General features: G+C 47.6%; 3 protein-coding genes across 5 annotated transcripts; 1 reads left to right on the top strand and 2 right to left on the bottom strand.

Annotated features, from left to right (window-relative positions):
• Positions 1-824: 824 nt before the first annotated feature.
• Positions 825-3,511, bottom strand: LOC120905447 (DNA damage-regulated autophagy modulator protein 1). The gene is made up of 4 exons (XM_040316220.1): positions 2,937-3,511; positions 2,742-2,863; positions 1,913-2,433; positions 825-1,801 (listed from the first exon to the last, which is right to left on the bottom strand). Exons 1-4 carry the CDS (start codon positions 2,999-3,001, stop codon positions 1,724-1,726), a joined length of 786 nt encoding a protein of 261 aa, XP_040172154.1. The 5' UTR covers positions 3,002-3,511; the 3' UTR covers positions 825-1,723.
• Positions 3,512-4,897: 1,386 nt separating this feature from the next.
• LOC120905448 (hormone receptor 4-like) lies at positions 4,898-9,002 on the bottom strand. Of its 3 annotated transcripts, XM_040316223.1 has the most exons (6): positions 8,524-9,002; positions 8,285-8,424; positions 6,706-6,839; positions 6,406-6,627; positions 6,234-6,332; positions 4,898-6,143 (listed from the first exon to the last, which is right to left on the bottom strand). In XM_040316223.1, the coding sequence occupies exons 3-6, from the start codon at positions 6,745-6,747 to the stop codon at positions 5,901-5,903; spliced, it is 606 nt and encodes a 201-aa protein (XP_040172157.1). In that variant the 5' UTR covers positions 6,748-6,839; positions 8,285-8,424; positions 8,524-9,002; the 3' UTR covers positions 4,898-5,900. The 3 variants fall into 3 exon arrangements, with proteins under 3 accessions (XP_040172157.1, XP_040172156.1, XP_040172155.1); XM_040316222.1 differs by lacking the exon at positions 8,285-8,424 and having other exon boundaries at positions 6,715-6,839; XM_040316221.1 differs by lacking the exon at positions 8,285-8,424.
• Positions 9,003-10,458: 1,456 nt separating this feature from the next.
• On the top strand, positions 10,459-11,672 carry LOC120905451 (26S proteasome non-ATPase regulatory subunit 10-like). Its single transcript, XM_040316225.1, has 2 exons — positions 10,459-10,752; positions 10,820-11,672. Exons 1-2 carry the CDS (start codon positions 10,648-10,650, stop codon positions 11,402-11,404), a joined length of 690 nt encoding a protein of 229 aa, XP_040172159.1. The 5' UTR covers positions 10,459-10,647; the 3' UTR covers positions 11,405-11,672.
• The last annotated feature ends 189 nt before the right edge of the window (positions 11,673-11,861 follow it).

The raw sequence follows: 11,861 nt of genomic DNA on the forward strand, positions 1-11,861 counted from the left end.
GGCCGCAGCATTCAATATACTGGTGGAAGTTCGGAATCGGACCTACCCAATTTCGATTCCGTGTTTGGAAGCGATTCCGGAGATGATTCCGATTCAGGAGCCGATTCCGACTCTGTAGTCGATTTTGATCCCGGAGCCAATTCAGATACCGGAGGCCGATTCCGATGCCGAATTTAATTCTAATTCTGGAGCTGATTCCAATTCCGGAGCCAATTCCAATTCCGAAGCCGATTCCAATTTCGATGCCGGTGCCGATTCCGATTCTGGAGCCGACTCCGATTCCGATTCCGGATCCGATTCAAATTCCGAAACCGATTCCGACTCTGGACCCGGTTCCAATTCTGGAATCGGAATCGATAGTTCCGATTCCGAGCTCTCTCCACTTATTTATTGCTCCTAAATCCCAATCGCCTTGAATCTTTTCGGTACTTGTAAATCATCAAACTGTTCAAGATTATCAGCACCTGTTTCCGCATGAATTCAACACTGACCAAATAGCCAAGATGCCAGAGCTAAACGAATTCCCGAATAAGGCCACCAAAATGTGATTCCCAGCCTTTGTCCGAACTGGCTCGATAGACCGATGCAGGATATTTTGAATGTTTCAATGATGCAAAACCTTCTCCTAATGACAGCCCTGACGTCATCACTGATGCTTAACGCTCAAAATTCGTCCAGTTTACCGCTGGACAAGACACGTAAGCTTACATCTTATCGTTGTCGGTAACAGCGAAACAGAATCCAGACTGCCCAAACTCAGCAAGGCGATTTTCAACCTCAATATGATCTGCGTCGTCAGAAGAGCAAGCCACCATCGATACATGTGTAGTTGATTATGTTTTGTTTTTTATTTCATCACTAGCGAATTATTACGAGCATTGGTATTTGTTTTCCATTCTTCTATAACACAGCTCATTGTTGTTTCTTCCTTACCCTACCGATCTTGCTCCAACGCTTCAGTACCAGACTTCATTTACAACAAATAACTGCATACTTCACTCGCTTAAAGATGCTCGGATCCTAACTGCAGAGCATTCGAGAGCTAAGTGGGATAAGGGAGGTGGTGCTAAGAGACTAAGAGAAATAAAACAACCAAATTGCCTTTTTGTTCAAACCTAATATTACTCCTCGCCACACTAAATCCCCAACATGGTGGCCTTTTTCTTGTAAATATTAAATAAAAGTGTGCATGTAACGAAACTACCTTCCTTCCTATACTATCGCTAAATGGGATTGCTAGGGTGCACAGTGACCCCGATCGGTCGCAGGGAGAAGTGGAAAACCGGAACACGACGTACGATCAAATGTAGCTCTGCCGCAGGCTGTCACTAAAGTAAAGGGTAAGGGAGTGCAGTGCTTCCATCAGGGCGACAAGCATCAGCGACAGTGTCAGCGAGCCAAGCTTGCCCGCGGCGACGGGCGGATGGTTCGCAACACTGCACCCGGCCGACGGTGTACGCCGGGACTGGGGCGTACCCCTTGCCACCGGGGAGCGCTTTCGACCGCCGGCGAACCGGACCGGCTCGGAGCAGCGCCGGCAGAGCAGTTTGAGATCAGTATCGCTGAAGGATCGCACCGGACGGTGGTTTTGGTTGCTACTGGCACCGTCCCCGTCCTCACCCCCGTCCTCACCATCGTCGTCAGCGGGTGCGCCCGGTCGGCTAAGGCTGTGCGTTGATGCTCGCAGGCTGGTGCGCTCGTTGCCATCGTGCCGCGATTCAAATCACGAGATAACGGCGACGGGCGCATCGTTGATGACCGGTTCGTACGTTCGCGATGAGTCAATTTCCAGCAGAATAAGCTATAATTGATAATGAGAGAAGAATAACAACACACAAAAACACATAAACAACGTTACTCATCGTCACACAGGGGATGTGGAGCTAAAGCTTTAAGAGACGTTCGGCTTTACCGGCGGATGATCCAGCTGCATCGTGCGGAACTCGTCCGTGAACGTGAGCACGTAGAAGCAGAAGGCGGTCGCGACGATCCACTCCGAGATCGAGCTGGCCACGTGATACTCCCAGCCCCCGTCCGACGGGTACCACTTGCGGGGGTCCGTCCCGCGGAACAGGATGTGCGAGATGACGCCCGTCACCGCGACGATCATGAAGAACACGGTGCACACCACCGACAGGGCCATGCGCAGGTTCGCCTTCTGCATCGTGCCCATGTACGGCTGGATGTAGTACGAGATGTACGACTGTATCCAGAAGTACACCGTGCCGAGCCCGAAGCTCAGGAACGCACCGACGTAGTGGACGATCCGCACGTTCGTCTCCTGGAAGTTGCCGACGATGCTGATGCCGAGACAGCTGCCGATACCGATCCAGAAGCCGATGCCGCTGCACCGGCCCAGCGCCTGCCGGACGTCACTGTGCCGGAACGAGAGCTCCTGTATCTGCCGGTAGCGCACGTAGATGGTGATGCCAACTAGAAGGGTTTAACAGAGTTTAGCAAAAACTGCTGAATCATCGAACTGCAATTACTCTTTTATTGTGGAATTTAGGATTTATGACTTGATCATTGCAGAATACTTGCATGTATGAATTTATGAACATAAAAAAAAACATAAATCTATCAAAGAACTGTTTGACTATTCTTAACCTTTTTTATGGATTTAGATCTTACTGTAATTATCCCATATACTTGAGTCATTGGTCGCATGATTCATCTCCAATAGATTGGCAACCGAACTAAAAAAAACCCCCCTCATAAATTCGATTTACGCCTCTACTTACGCAGCACACAGCCAATGTTGATGAACTGCCCAAACACGCAGCTTTCGGGTGAGTAGGTGGCCGCATCGCTGATGTACGGTACCGTCGGCACCACATGCCCTTGCAGTACTGCGGCAATGTACCTGAAACGGTGAAAGCCCAAGGCGAGATTTAGCAGGCGGAAAGGGCAAACGAGCAGTGATACGCAATACTAACGTGCCGATGAAGGTGAAATTGAACAGCAAAAACACGGAGATTGGAAGTAGGTAAAGGTTCGACATGGTTGCAGCTCCCTCCGCTCGATACGCTTCACCAGAGTGGGGCAGGAGAGATTGGTGTCCGTCTTTACCGGGGTACCGCAACAAAACTGGAGACGTCTTTTCCTTCGGTTCTTGAACGGGGAAAAAACACACACAAAACGCAGCTTCACTCGATCCCTTGCCCGAGTTCTGTCATCGGGGCAGGAGTGTTAGGCGCTAGTGCAGTAGCTGACTCATGCCAAACGGTGCAGCCTCGGCCATGCCTCGAACCGAACCACGCGCTAGTTGCGTGTGGGTGGGCAGGGATTCACCGTACGCGTTGTTTGTGTTGTGTCGCGATGCGATGCGAATTGTAATTGTGCAATTGCACCACGGGGAAAAAACAGCGAACGAAAACGTACCAAAACTAATCGTGGCGCACCGCTTGCCTTACTATTCCGAGCGCTTGTTCTCTTGTTGCTGCGTTTTTGTTTTGATGAAACGCAACTATGCGCTGCCCGGGACTGTCGTCTCGCTCGCTCCCCGTACGGCCGTTTGACGTTTGCCGTGCGCACACGGTACACAACTGACAGCTGGCAGGGGTGCGTTTCTATTGCGTTTCTACGATGCACGATTTATACATCGGTAAGTGGTGGGGGGGGGATGTGTAGGGCGAAGGGGAGTCGTATTTTGTACGTGAACAATGCACCCAAACTATCGTAGATGCGAGTGGTTTGTTCCTAGTGAGGAAAAATGCTTCGTCCTTCTAATGCAGAACTCGTGGCACAGTCGTCAATATCGTGCCGAGCTTAACAACATGCCTTAATAACACAAGGGTTCAAGGCGTGTATGCATGGAGTGCTCAATAAGCATGGCCTTAAAAGCAAAATATAAGCTTGTAGTATAAATCCTGAGTGTTGGCTACGGATTTTTATGAATTAAATTCCCAATTGCTCCTACAATCCATGTGGCACATCAAGAATCTTAACCATTACCGGATGTGAAACTTATCTTGAATCTATACGATTCCTGCAACGGATCCTCAAGAAAAACCGATGTAGATGTAATAGAACATATCCCAACCTCATACCGGTCCTGGAACTGATATTGATCCAATATTGGCCCTGAGACGGGTCATTAATCCATACCGGTCTATGGACTGTTTTTGAACTCCAGTACTATAAATCAGGAACTGATACTGAACCAGCCCTGAAACTGATTCCAATCCCATACCAGTTCTAAAAATGATACTGGTCCTAGAATTTATCCTAAATCCATACCTATCCTGGAAATGATTCTGAACCTTTCCTTTGTCTGGCACCCTTACTTAATTGGCAGCATTTTTGTTTTCGATGCACTTTAGACATTCAGGCATTAATGGATGTAGAACTAAAGCAGAAATCCATAGACATAGAAATCCAAGTAGAGAGGCAGTACCAACGCACGTTACCCCGTACTAAAATTTGTTTGTAAATGTACAAAAATTATAATATATATATTAGTGTCTGTGACTAATCCTCTAGACCGAAATATCAGCAGCAACTCCACTTCTAGGACATAAAACCATGTCTTTTGAAAGAGTCGAACGATAACAACTGCTGGAGGAGCTTTTTAACGGTTGGCGAACTAGGCGATCGCCTGGGGCCTCGTCGATTTCGGGGCTCCGTAGATCGATAGCCTATAGTATGCATTATGTATAAAAGTTGACTGAGTACTAGGTACTAGGGCCCCCGAAGAAGGGACGTTGGGGCCCCGAGATTCGCGAATCATTTGCCAATCGATGATACCCATATTATCGAAACGTTAACGTGGACGGTGTGTGAGTTTTGCATTTTTTTTTTTTCAACAATGCGACCTATTCGAAGTTCCTGCTTGTCTCGAAGTAAGCTCCGACCATGAAATATGTTAGTACCACGAGATCATCTCCTATTTGCCGTATAGAATATTCTTTCTTCCTTTATTCAGAATGAAAACAAGTACGCAATAACATGATAAACAAGGTAATGATACAAAGTAAGCGGAGAAAACAGAAGCAAGCGAAAGAGAATATCTTTCCCCTCCCCCTAGGATCCTTCCTTATCATCATCTTCTCGACAGAACCTTCGTTGCCTTGGAGGAAACCAAAAGAAAGCCCTTCATTATGATCTCTCTCTATCTCTCCATGTCCCTACCGCGTAATATCTCCCTCGCTCTGCTTCCGTTATCCCCGCTGCCGTAAAAGATTTATCATAACCAGCTAAGCGTTCTTAACCTCACAATCCGACGTCTGTTTGCGCAGTGATTTTGCATTTAATGCATTGTACGGTTTAATTATATCGGTGCCACATCGCTATTATATTACTTGGAGCACGAAACAATAACGCTTAGTCATACGAAGGCTACATATAATATACTTTTGTGTTGTTGCTAACGTTAACTACAGCGATTAACATGGGAATATTAACTTTGCGTCCTGCTAACGACGATAAGGATGAAAAGGAAGCGTGCACCAAACTTCTTCCAATTAACTAATCTATGCTAGCTGCAATATAAACAACAAAACCCTGGTAAACCGGTGGCCAGTGGACCGCGGACCACGTACCACAAATTCCCAAACTTCCGAAAAACCACAGATTGCCTGTCGGGGGGATTTGACCTACACGGCTGTACCGGATCAGTTCAATTAAATAAACGAACTAATAGTATGTTGATCTTTTTCAATTCCAAAAAGCGTAAACTCTGGGCCACCTGGTCAATGTCTGGTAGAGTGAAGTCCACCAGCATTCGCCAGCAAAAGCTAAGCATCCTACCAAGCGCATGCACATGTTCAACACGGGACGAGAACAAGGCTCACGCGGCCTCCTCACGAGGTCGTGTTGGACGTGGCCCTCGGCAGCTTGATGTACTTCCCGTGCGGACACTGGTGGCGATCGGGCTTAACGCTTTCGGAATTGACCCGCTGCTATTTGGTGGCGATGCAGTTCTTCGCGATCGGCGGCAGCGAGGTGGTACCGTGCCCACCGCCCGCCACCGGCACCGTGTGATGATGGTGATGGTGGTGGTGGTGGCCGTGCGGTTGCTGCTGCTGCTGATGATGGTGATGCTGCTGGTGCTGTTGCTGCTGCTGCTGCTGCTGCATGCACTTGTTGTGGCGGCAGATCTCCTTCCGCAGCTCCGCCAATTTCTTTTCCATCTCCTTTTTGCGCTGAAACGGATTTATTTGATGATGAATCATGATATTCAGACAACGAAACTAATGCTAGTCTACAGCATCAACAAAAACTGCACCACTTACCGCTACTTCATGCTCGAGCTTATCCTGCACGATGTGAATCTTCTTCCGCAGGTCCATGATCCCTCGCACCAGATGATCGGCGGTGCTTTTCATGTTTGCCTTGAAGAGATGACAGATCGTTACGATAACATTCGGTTCTAGCTAGCGCACACCAATATACCCAGTACCTTACCATGATTTTAAGCTTCTCGGGCGAATGGGGCAGACAGCTCGGCGCATCCCCCTTCAGTGGGCAGTTTTCGGGTAGACGGGCCAAACACGGGCGACGCCGGCGACATCCCTCCAGGTGCCAGGTGACATGCTCGATCTGATGCTGCAGCTTTGCTTTTTCCCGGCAGAGCGCTTCACCCTTCGCCTGCAGCTCTGCCAGCTGTTTCTTGCGCGCCTCATCAAACTGTAACCGATAGACAATAGACCTTTCATTAACACACTTTCCAGCTGGAGCAGACGCTCGGTAGGCTCGTACACGTACACTACATACCTTCGCTCGACGGAGCGCTTCCTCCTCCTGCATCTCCTTGAACTTGAGCGCTAGATTCTTGTAGTTGGACTCGATTTCGTGACGCTCTTTCAGCACATTGTTAATTGCCTGCAGAACATTGATTTCTGGCGGAAATATAAAACAACAAGATTGACTTGTGGTGTAAAGAACCATTCTGAGAGTCGATATTATGCGAATGGAAAACTCCTGAACAGTGCTTTGGGTCGTTGGAAACACACATGCTCAAGGTCAGAATTTCCTGACCCATCGCACTTATGTTCAAAGTTATCCATCAGATGTTCCTTCCTGTAAGTCTTACAAAAAGTTTTGTTATCTCAATCCATCTACCCAGGTAGGCATAATATTGCTGTAGGTTGCATTCTAGGTGAATTGCCAGAGTTCAACACAATACTGGCGGCAAAAGTTTATCCATCAATATCTTCTATTCCTTTTTATTTTCAACCATTGGATTCTTCGCTCCTTTTGGCCTCTAGCAAAACTTGGACAAACAAATTCATTACTGTCCTGAAGACCTAAAATTCCTGCAATCTTCTTGAATGTTTAAGTTAATCGTGCCATAGATGCCATGGATAGGTTGTCATTGACCTATAGCAATCGCGATGTTAGTAACCCAGTTCGATGACATCGTTGTCCTAGTTCTTCTATCTATTCTCGGTTTTAGACTCGCACCTACCACTCCACTGTCCTCGCCGATGCTATTTTCGGCAACCATTCAACCCGCCCCGATACAACTGGGCTCTGTCTCATATTCACAAAGAGTGTCTTGTCATGATTCCCTTTTCTTGAGCTTTCTTTTCATATTTTTTTGCTGCCTATTCTTACCATACTTTTTTTCGCGTGAGGAGGGGGGGTGGGACGCGTATGATACAGAATATCGTGGGTAACAACCAAACAACCCCAACCTTTAGCTTTTCCTCCGCCTGCTCCTCCTGTATTGGCTAAACTATGTTGCCCAAATGCCGCGGTGACCTCCTAACCTTATTATTCACCCCATGCTTTACGGGTATACCTTTTTTATTCAACAATTACATCTCTTTAATCCCATTACCTTGTGTCCATCTTTATTTTTGTGACAACAGAGCCACGCTTTCATTGCGTTGAAGACAAATTGATAATGCGTGCAAAGTAAGCGCCCTGATTTTGAATTTCGGCGAAAGCTCTAGCAAGAGCAAGCTGACGAGCCTCGGAGTAGTATTTTAAAAAAGAGAAACCCTCATCTACCTCACCCAGGACCTTTCGCTGGCGGAAGGCAACGGAAAGGTAAAGGATTTCCCACACAGTCCCATCGCGCACGCGACCTGCCGCCGTAACGGAATGTTTGTTTGAAATTGTTTCTTCCGCCTGCGAATTGCTTTCTAGCCCGCAACCATTCTGACCCGATTTTTTTGCAGCTTAGGGGTATACTCCGGCCACACACACCAGATCTCCCTCCCTGGCTGTTTGTTAGATCAATGACAAAAGGCAATAGCTTAAGCGGAATCAAACTTCTGGTTGTATATCCTACAGAACAACGAGGTTTTTTTAGACCCGTCTACCACAAAAAGCTTACTTGGACGACGAGCTTACTGCGACAATGTTGCTTGCAACGTCTCAGGTTTCGCGGAGATATGTGCTGGAGGTGCAGGGGCACTGTACAAACAAACAGGGGAGCCAGCCAGGGAGAGCGTAATTGGACAATTTGCGCATCACCTGGAGGGACACATTGACTTTTGTACTTAAGAGTTCCTTGTCGATTTGACCTCTTACTAGCCTAGGAAAGGAGATATGAAAAAATAAAAACATACTTACTTTCTTCATTTTTGCTAATGCGTTCCTTGATTTCATCCAGATTGGCAGGTGATAGCATGTCGCGGGCTCACTTCTTCGGGCTTTTGCTCTGGACCTGTGGTCTAGCGTTACTGAACGCTCTCGTCTGATGAGCATACAATAAATCTACCAACCAAAATCGAACGGAACACGTAGTTTAGCAGGCACCGGGTTGATTGATGATCACCAGCATCTCTACTTCCATGTTGAAACCTTTGAGTTTTGCTTCAGTTTGAGGCTGTAGTTTGTCTTTTGCTGGAGATTGGTAGAATGAATTCCTCTAGATATCGTCGTTATACCACAGCAATCGCACACACGGCCAATATCTACACGAGCACTCTAGAGCTGTACACGGTACTGAGATCTGATTCTCTTGACACCGCAGGACTGAATCGGAACACTAAAGCAGAACAATATGCGCCAATCGTCGAACCAGCACTGACACAGAGCATTGAGCTCGCGGACCGCCAGAACGTGAATGGTGCAGCATAGGCCTAACGCTTTTCACTGGCTTTGAGGGATCTAGTGGGTAGGACGACCAAGGAAGGGAAGATTGTTTACATCCGTTGCCGGGAAAGCCCACCCAACGATTTTTCTTGCCACAATGGTGCATGCAGACAAGCAGGCTGGTTCGGTGTGTTTTTTTTTTTCATTTACCACCACGCAAGCAGCTAGATCTCGTTTTTTTCGGATCCAGAAACCGAATGCATTGCCTAGTATTGAATTAATTGCAGGAGTGGCTAATTCGGGATCTTTATGTGTAAAGCTATCGTTTTTTATATGTGTAAAGATTCCGTATAAACTAACTTTCACAGGAAATTATGCTTCAAAATATAAAAAAATTCGATAAGAAGGAGACTTTGAGAACCTTATCACAATGAATAGTGAAAGTCTCATTAAATATAGAATTAAACTCCAATCTTAATTTCCCCTTGAAGCAAGTTCCATCTTCTCAACAAAGGAACTTGTAACTTCTAAAAACTACTTTGAAACAACTTCAAATTTCTGGGGGTTTTCCTATGTCTCTTTTCATAATATTTCGACCTTGATTTAATAACTCTTTGTATTTAATCACTTTTTAGTTCCTGTTTTCAACTCGACAAAACATTGTTGAAATTACCATTGAAAGCCTCAAAGCAGTCAGTCTAGTGATGGTTTGACTCATAGATCATCTCTCAACGTTTGGGGACGGGTATTGTCCAACTACAAGAAATTCCAGAACTTCATACAAGATTTTAACGATTTGACGATCTCAGGAACGGCCCAAATTGTCTGATGATTTAAGCACTCCATAACTGCCAGTTGATCTAATGGCAAAAGGGCCAGCTCCTTCAAGGACCATCTCCGAATTTCATCCAAGTCAGACGGTTACAGGAACAAAAGGAGATATAACAACTAACATTTACATGTTTCACGTGGTCTGTTTGTTACTCAAAGGTCATTCATAAACATAACAAGAACCTGGAAAGGCTCTAGCCCAGTTTCAGCCGCAGTTTCTAAGTACTGAGCCAAACAACATCGAAACAAATTTCCCAGTAACATACTTATACATGGGGCTTATGAAAGGCACTAAAGAAAGTGTTAGCTTATGCCCAAAATATTTTATAATTTTCGGATCATAAATTTAACGACGTCTAGCAAATAAGCAGCCGCATCGGGGAACTCGTTCGTCGCTCATGAATGGACAGGGTTGTACCATCAGATTGGGCAGTACAAAACCTTGACGGTTTTCCAATTTTTGCTCATGGAGGGCTATGAAATGAGTAAAAATGAGCGTTGCGGCGACCGTTCCCGGGAACGAACGAGTTCGCCAATACGGCTGAAGATCTTTGTACAACATGCTCATCCGCACGAAATGTGCACGGGCGTTCATTGTTTTGTACCCTTCGCCCTTCCGATGACAACACACACACTCAGCGCCGCGCTGACAGTTCTGGCTGTCATTCGTGCACCGAGGACAAAAACAAAACTCATCGCACTCGTCGATGGTGGTTGCGCACAAAACGAGCAACACAGACAAATAGCCGTCTCATCGTAGCTGGAGTCGTAACTGGAGCTGAAATCCGCACAACTCCAGCCCCAACCAACAAACCAACTACGCACAGAATGAGCAGCAAGAGCACGTTTTTCTACGAACTGGCCCGGAAATCGGAGAACGAAATACAGGCGACGCTGATGCGCTGCCCGAGCCACATTACCGAGCGGGACGAGGTAAGCTTCACACACCGTTTCACGTCCTACACTACCTTCAACCCTATTTTGTGTTTGTTTATTTCAGAGCGAACGGCTGCTCGTCCACTGGGCGGCACTCGTCGGCCAGGAGCGGCTCGTCGAGTCCATCCTCGAGCGGCACCCGGACCAGCTGAACGCGGAGGACGACGCCGGGCTGACGCCGCTAATACTGGCCACGCTCGGTCGCCATCCGGCCATCGTCACCATGCTGACGTTTCGCGGCGCCAACGTGCACCAGCGCAGCCGGCGGGGCCATTCGGCGCTGCAGTACGCCTGCTCGAAGAACCAGCCCGCCATCGCCCGGCACCTGGTGCAGCTCGGCGCGAACGTGGACGTGGTGGACTACCTGAACGAGACGCCGCTGCACCGGGCCACCGCCATCGGGTCGACCGAGCTGATCGGGCTGCTGATCGAGGCGGGCGCCAGCCCGAACATACCGAACAGCGAGGGCAACACGCCCCTGCACATGGCCTGCGAGGAGGACAAGCAGGAGTGTGCGCTCGAGCTGGTGCGGGGCGGCGCCAACCTGGAGCTGCAGAACCGGTACGAGAAGACGCCGCTCGACCTGGCGTCCCGCTCGCTGCGCCAGGTGCTGTCCGCGTCGGTCGCAAGCAGGCGCCAGGCGGGTTAGAGTAAGGGATCGGCGGGGCGGTGTTAGATTTAAGAGCGTTACGTTACGAGCTGGCAAGTGCACGTGTACCGCACGCGCACCCTATTATGTGTGTGTGTGTGTGTTTTAAATACTCCAAGTGCGAGCGTTGCGAGGTCATTTGTTGCTGTCAGCGAAACAGTGAATTAAAATTACTACTTGAACTAAAAACGTTTAAAAATTAAAATAAAAACTCACCCACGCGTGTACTGTAGGCGTGGGCAATTTGGTTAATTTCCATAAACGTGAACGTACTAGTTCTTTCATTTACATCAACTGAACGTGAATCGCGATTCATTCGTTCATTTAAGTTTATGAAAAAATGGTAAATGGTTTCGCGAGAGGAATTTCTCTATCACATCTTGAAAATTATCAGGACCATCTTTAATTCCACCGGGAGGACGTTCTTTTTGTGAACGATCTGGTCATACGGTTCACG

The sequence above is a fragment of the Anopheles arabiensis genome, chromosome X (genome assembly GCF_016920715.1).
Source record: "Anopheles arabiensis isolate DONGOLA chromosome X, AaraD3, whole genome shotgun sequence".
Classification (NCBI taxonomy): Eukaryota; Metazoa; Arthropoda; class Insecta; order Diptera; family Culicidae; genus Anopheles; species Anopheles arabiensis.

Bases quoted from the DNA above. Each gene is read 5' to 3' on its own strand.
- LOC120905447 (XM_040316220.1), bottom strand. From the start codon at position 3,001: ATGTCGAACCTTTACCTACTTCCAATCTCCGTGTTTTTGCTGTTCAAT. The intron at 2,864-2,936 runs GTTAGTATTGCG...TCACCGTTTCAG, and splicing joins AATTTCACCTTCATCGGCAC to GTACATTGCCGCAGTACTGC. The intron at 1,802-1,912 runs GTAAAGCCGAAC...TATCAATTATAG, and splicing joins TGCAGCTGGATCATCCGCCG to CTTATTCTGCTGGAAATTGA.
- LOC120905448 (XM_040316221.1), bottom strand. From the start codon at position 8,581: ATGCTATCACCTGCCAATCTGGATGAAATCAAGGAACGCATTAGCAAA. The intron at 6,628-6,705 runs GTACGTGTACGA...TATCGGTTACAG, and splicing joins GTCGAGCGAAGGTATGTAGT to TTTGATGAGGCGCGCAAGAA. The intron at 6,333-6,405 runs GTAAGGTACTGG...CATCTCTTCAAG, and splicing joins CCGAGAAGCTTAAAATCATG to GCAAACATGAAAAGCACCGC.
- LOC120905451 (XM_040316225.1), top strand. From the start codon at position 10,648: ATGAGCAGCAAGAGCACGTTTTTCTACGAACTGGCCCGGAAATCGGAG. The intron at 10,753-10,819 runs GTAAGCTTCACA...TGTTTATTTCAG, and splicing joins ACATTACCGAGCGGGACGAG to AGCGAACGGCTGCTCGTCCA.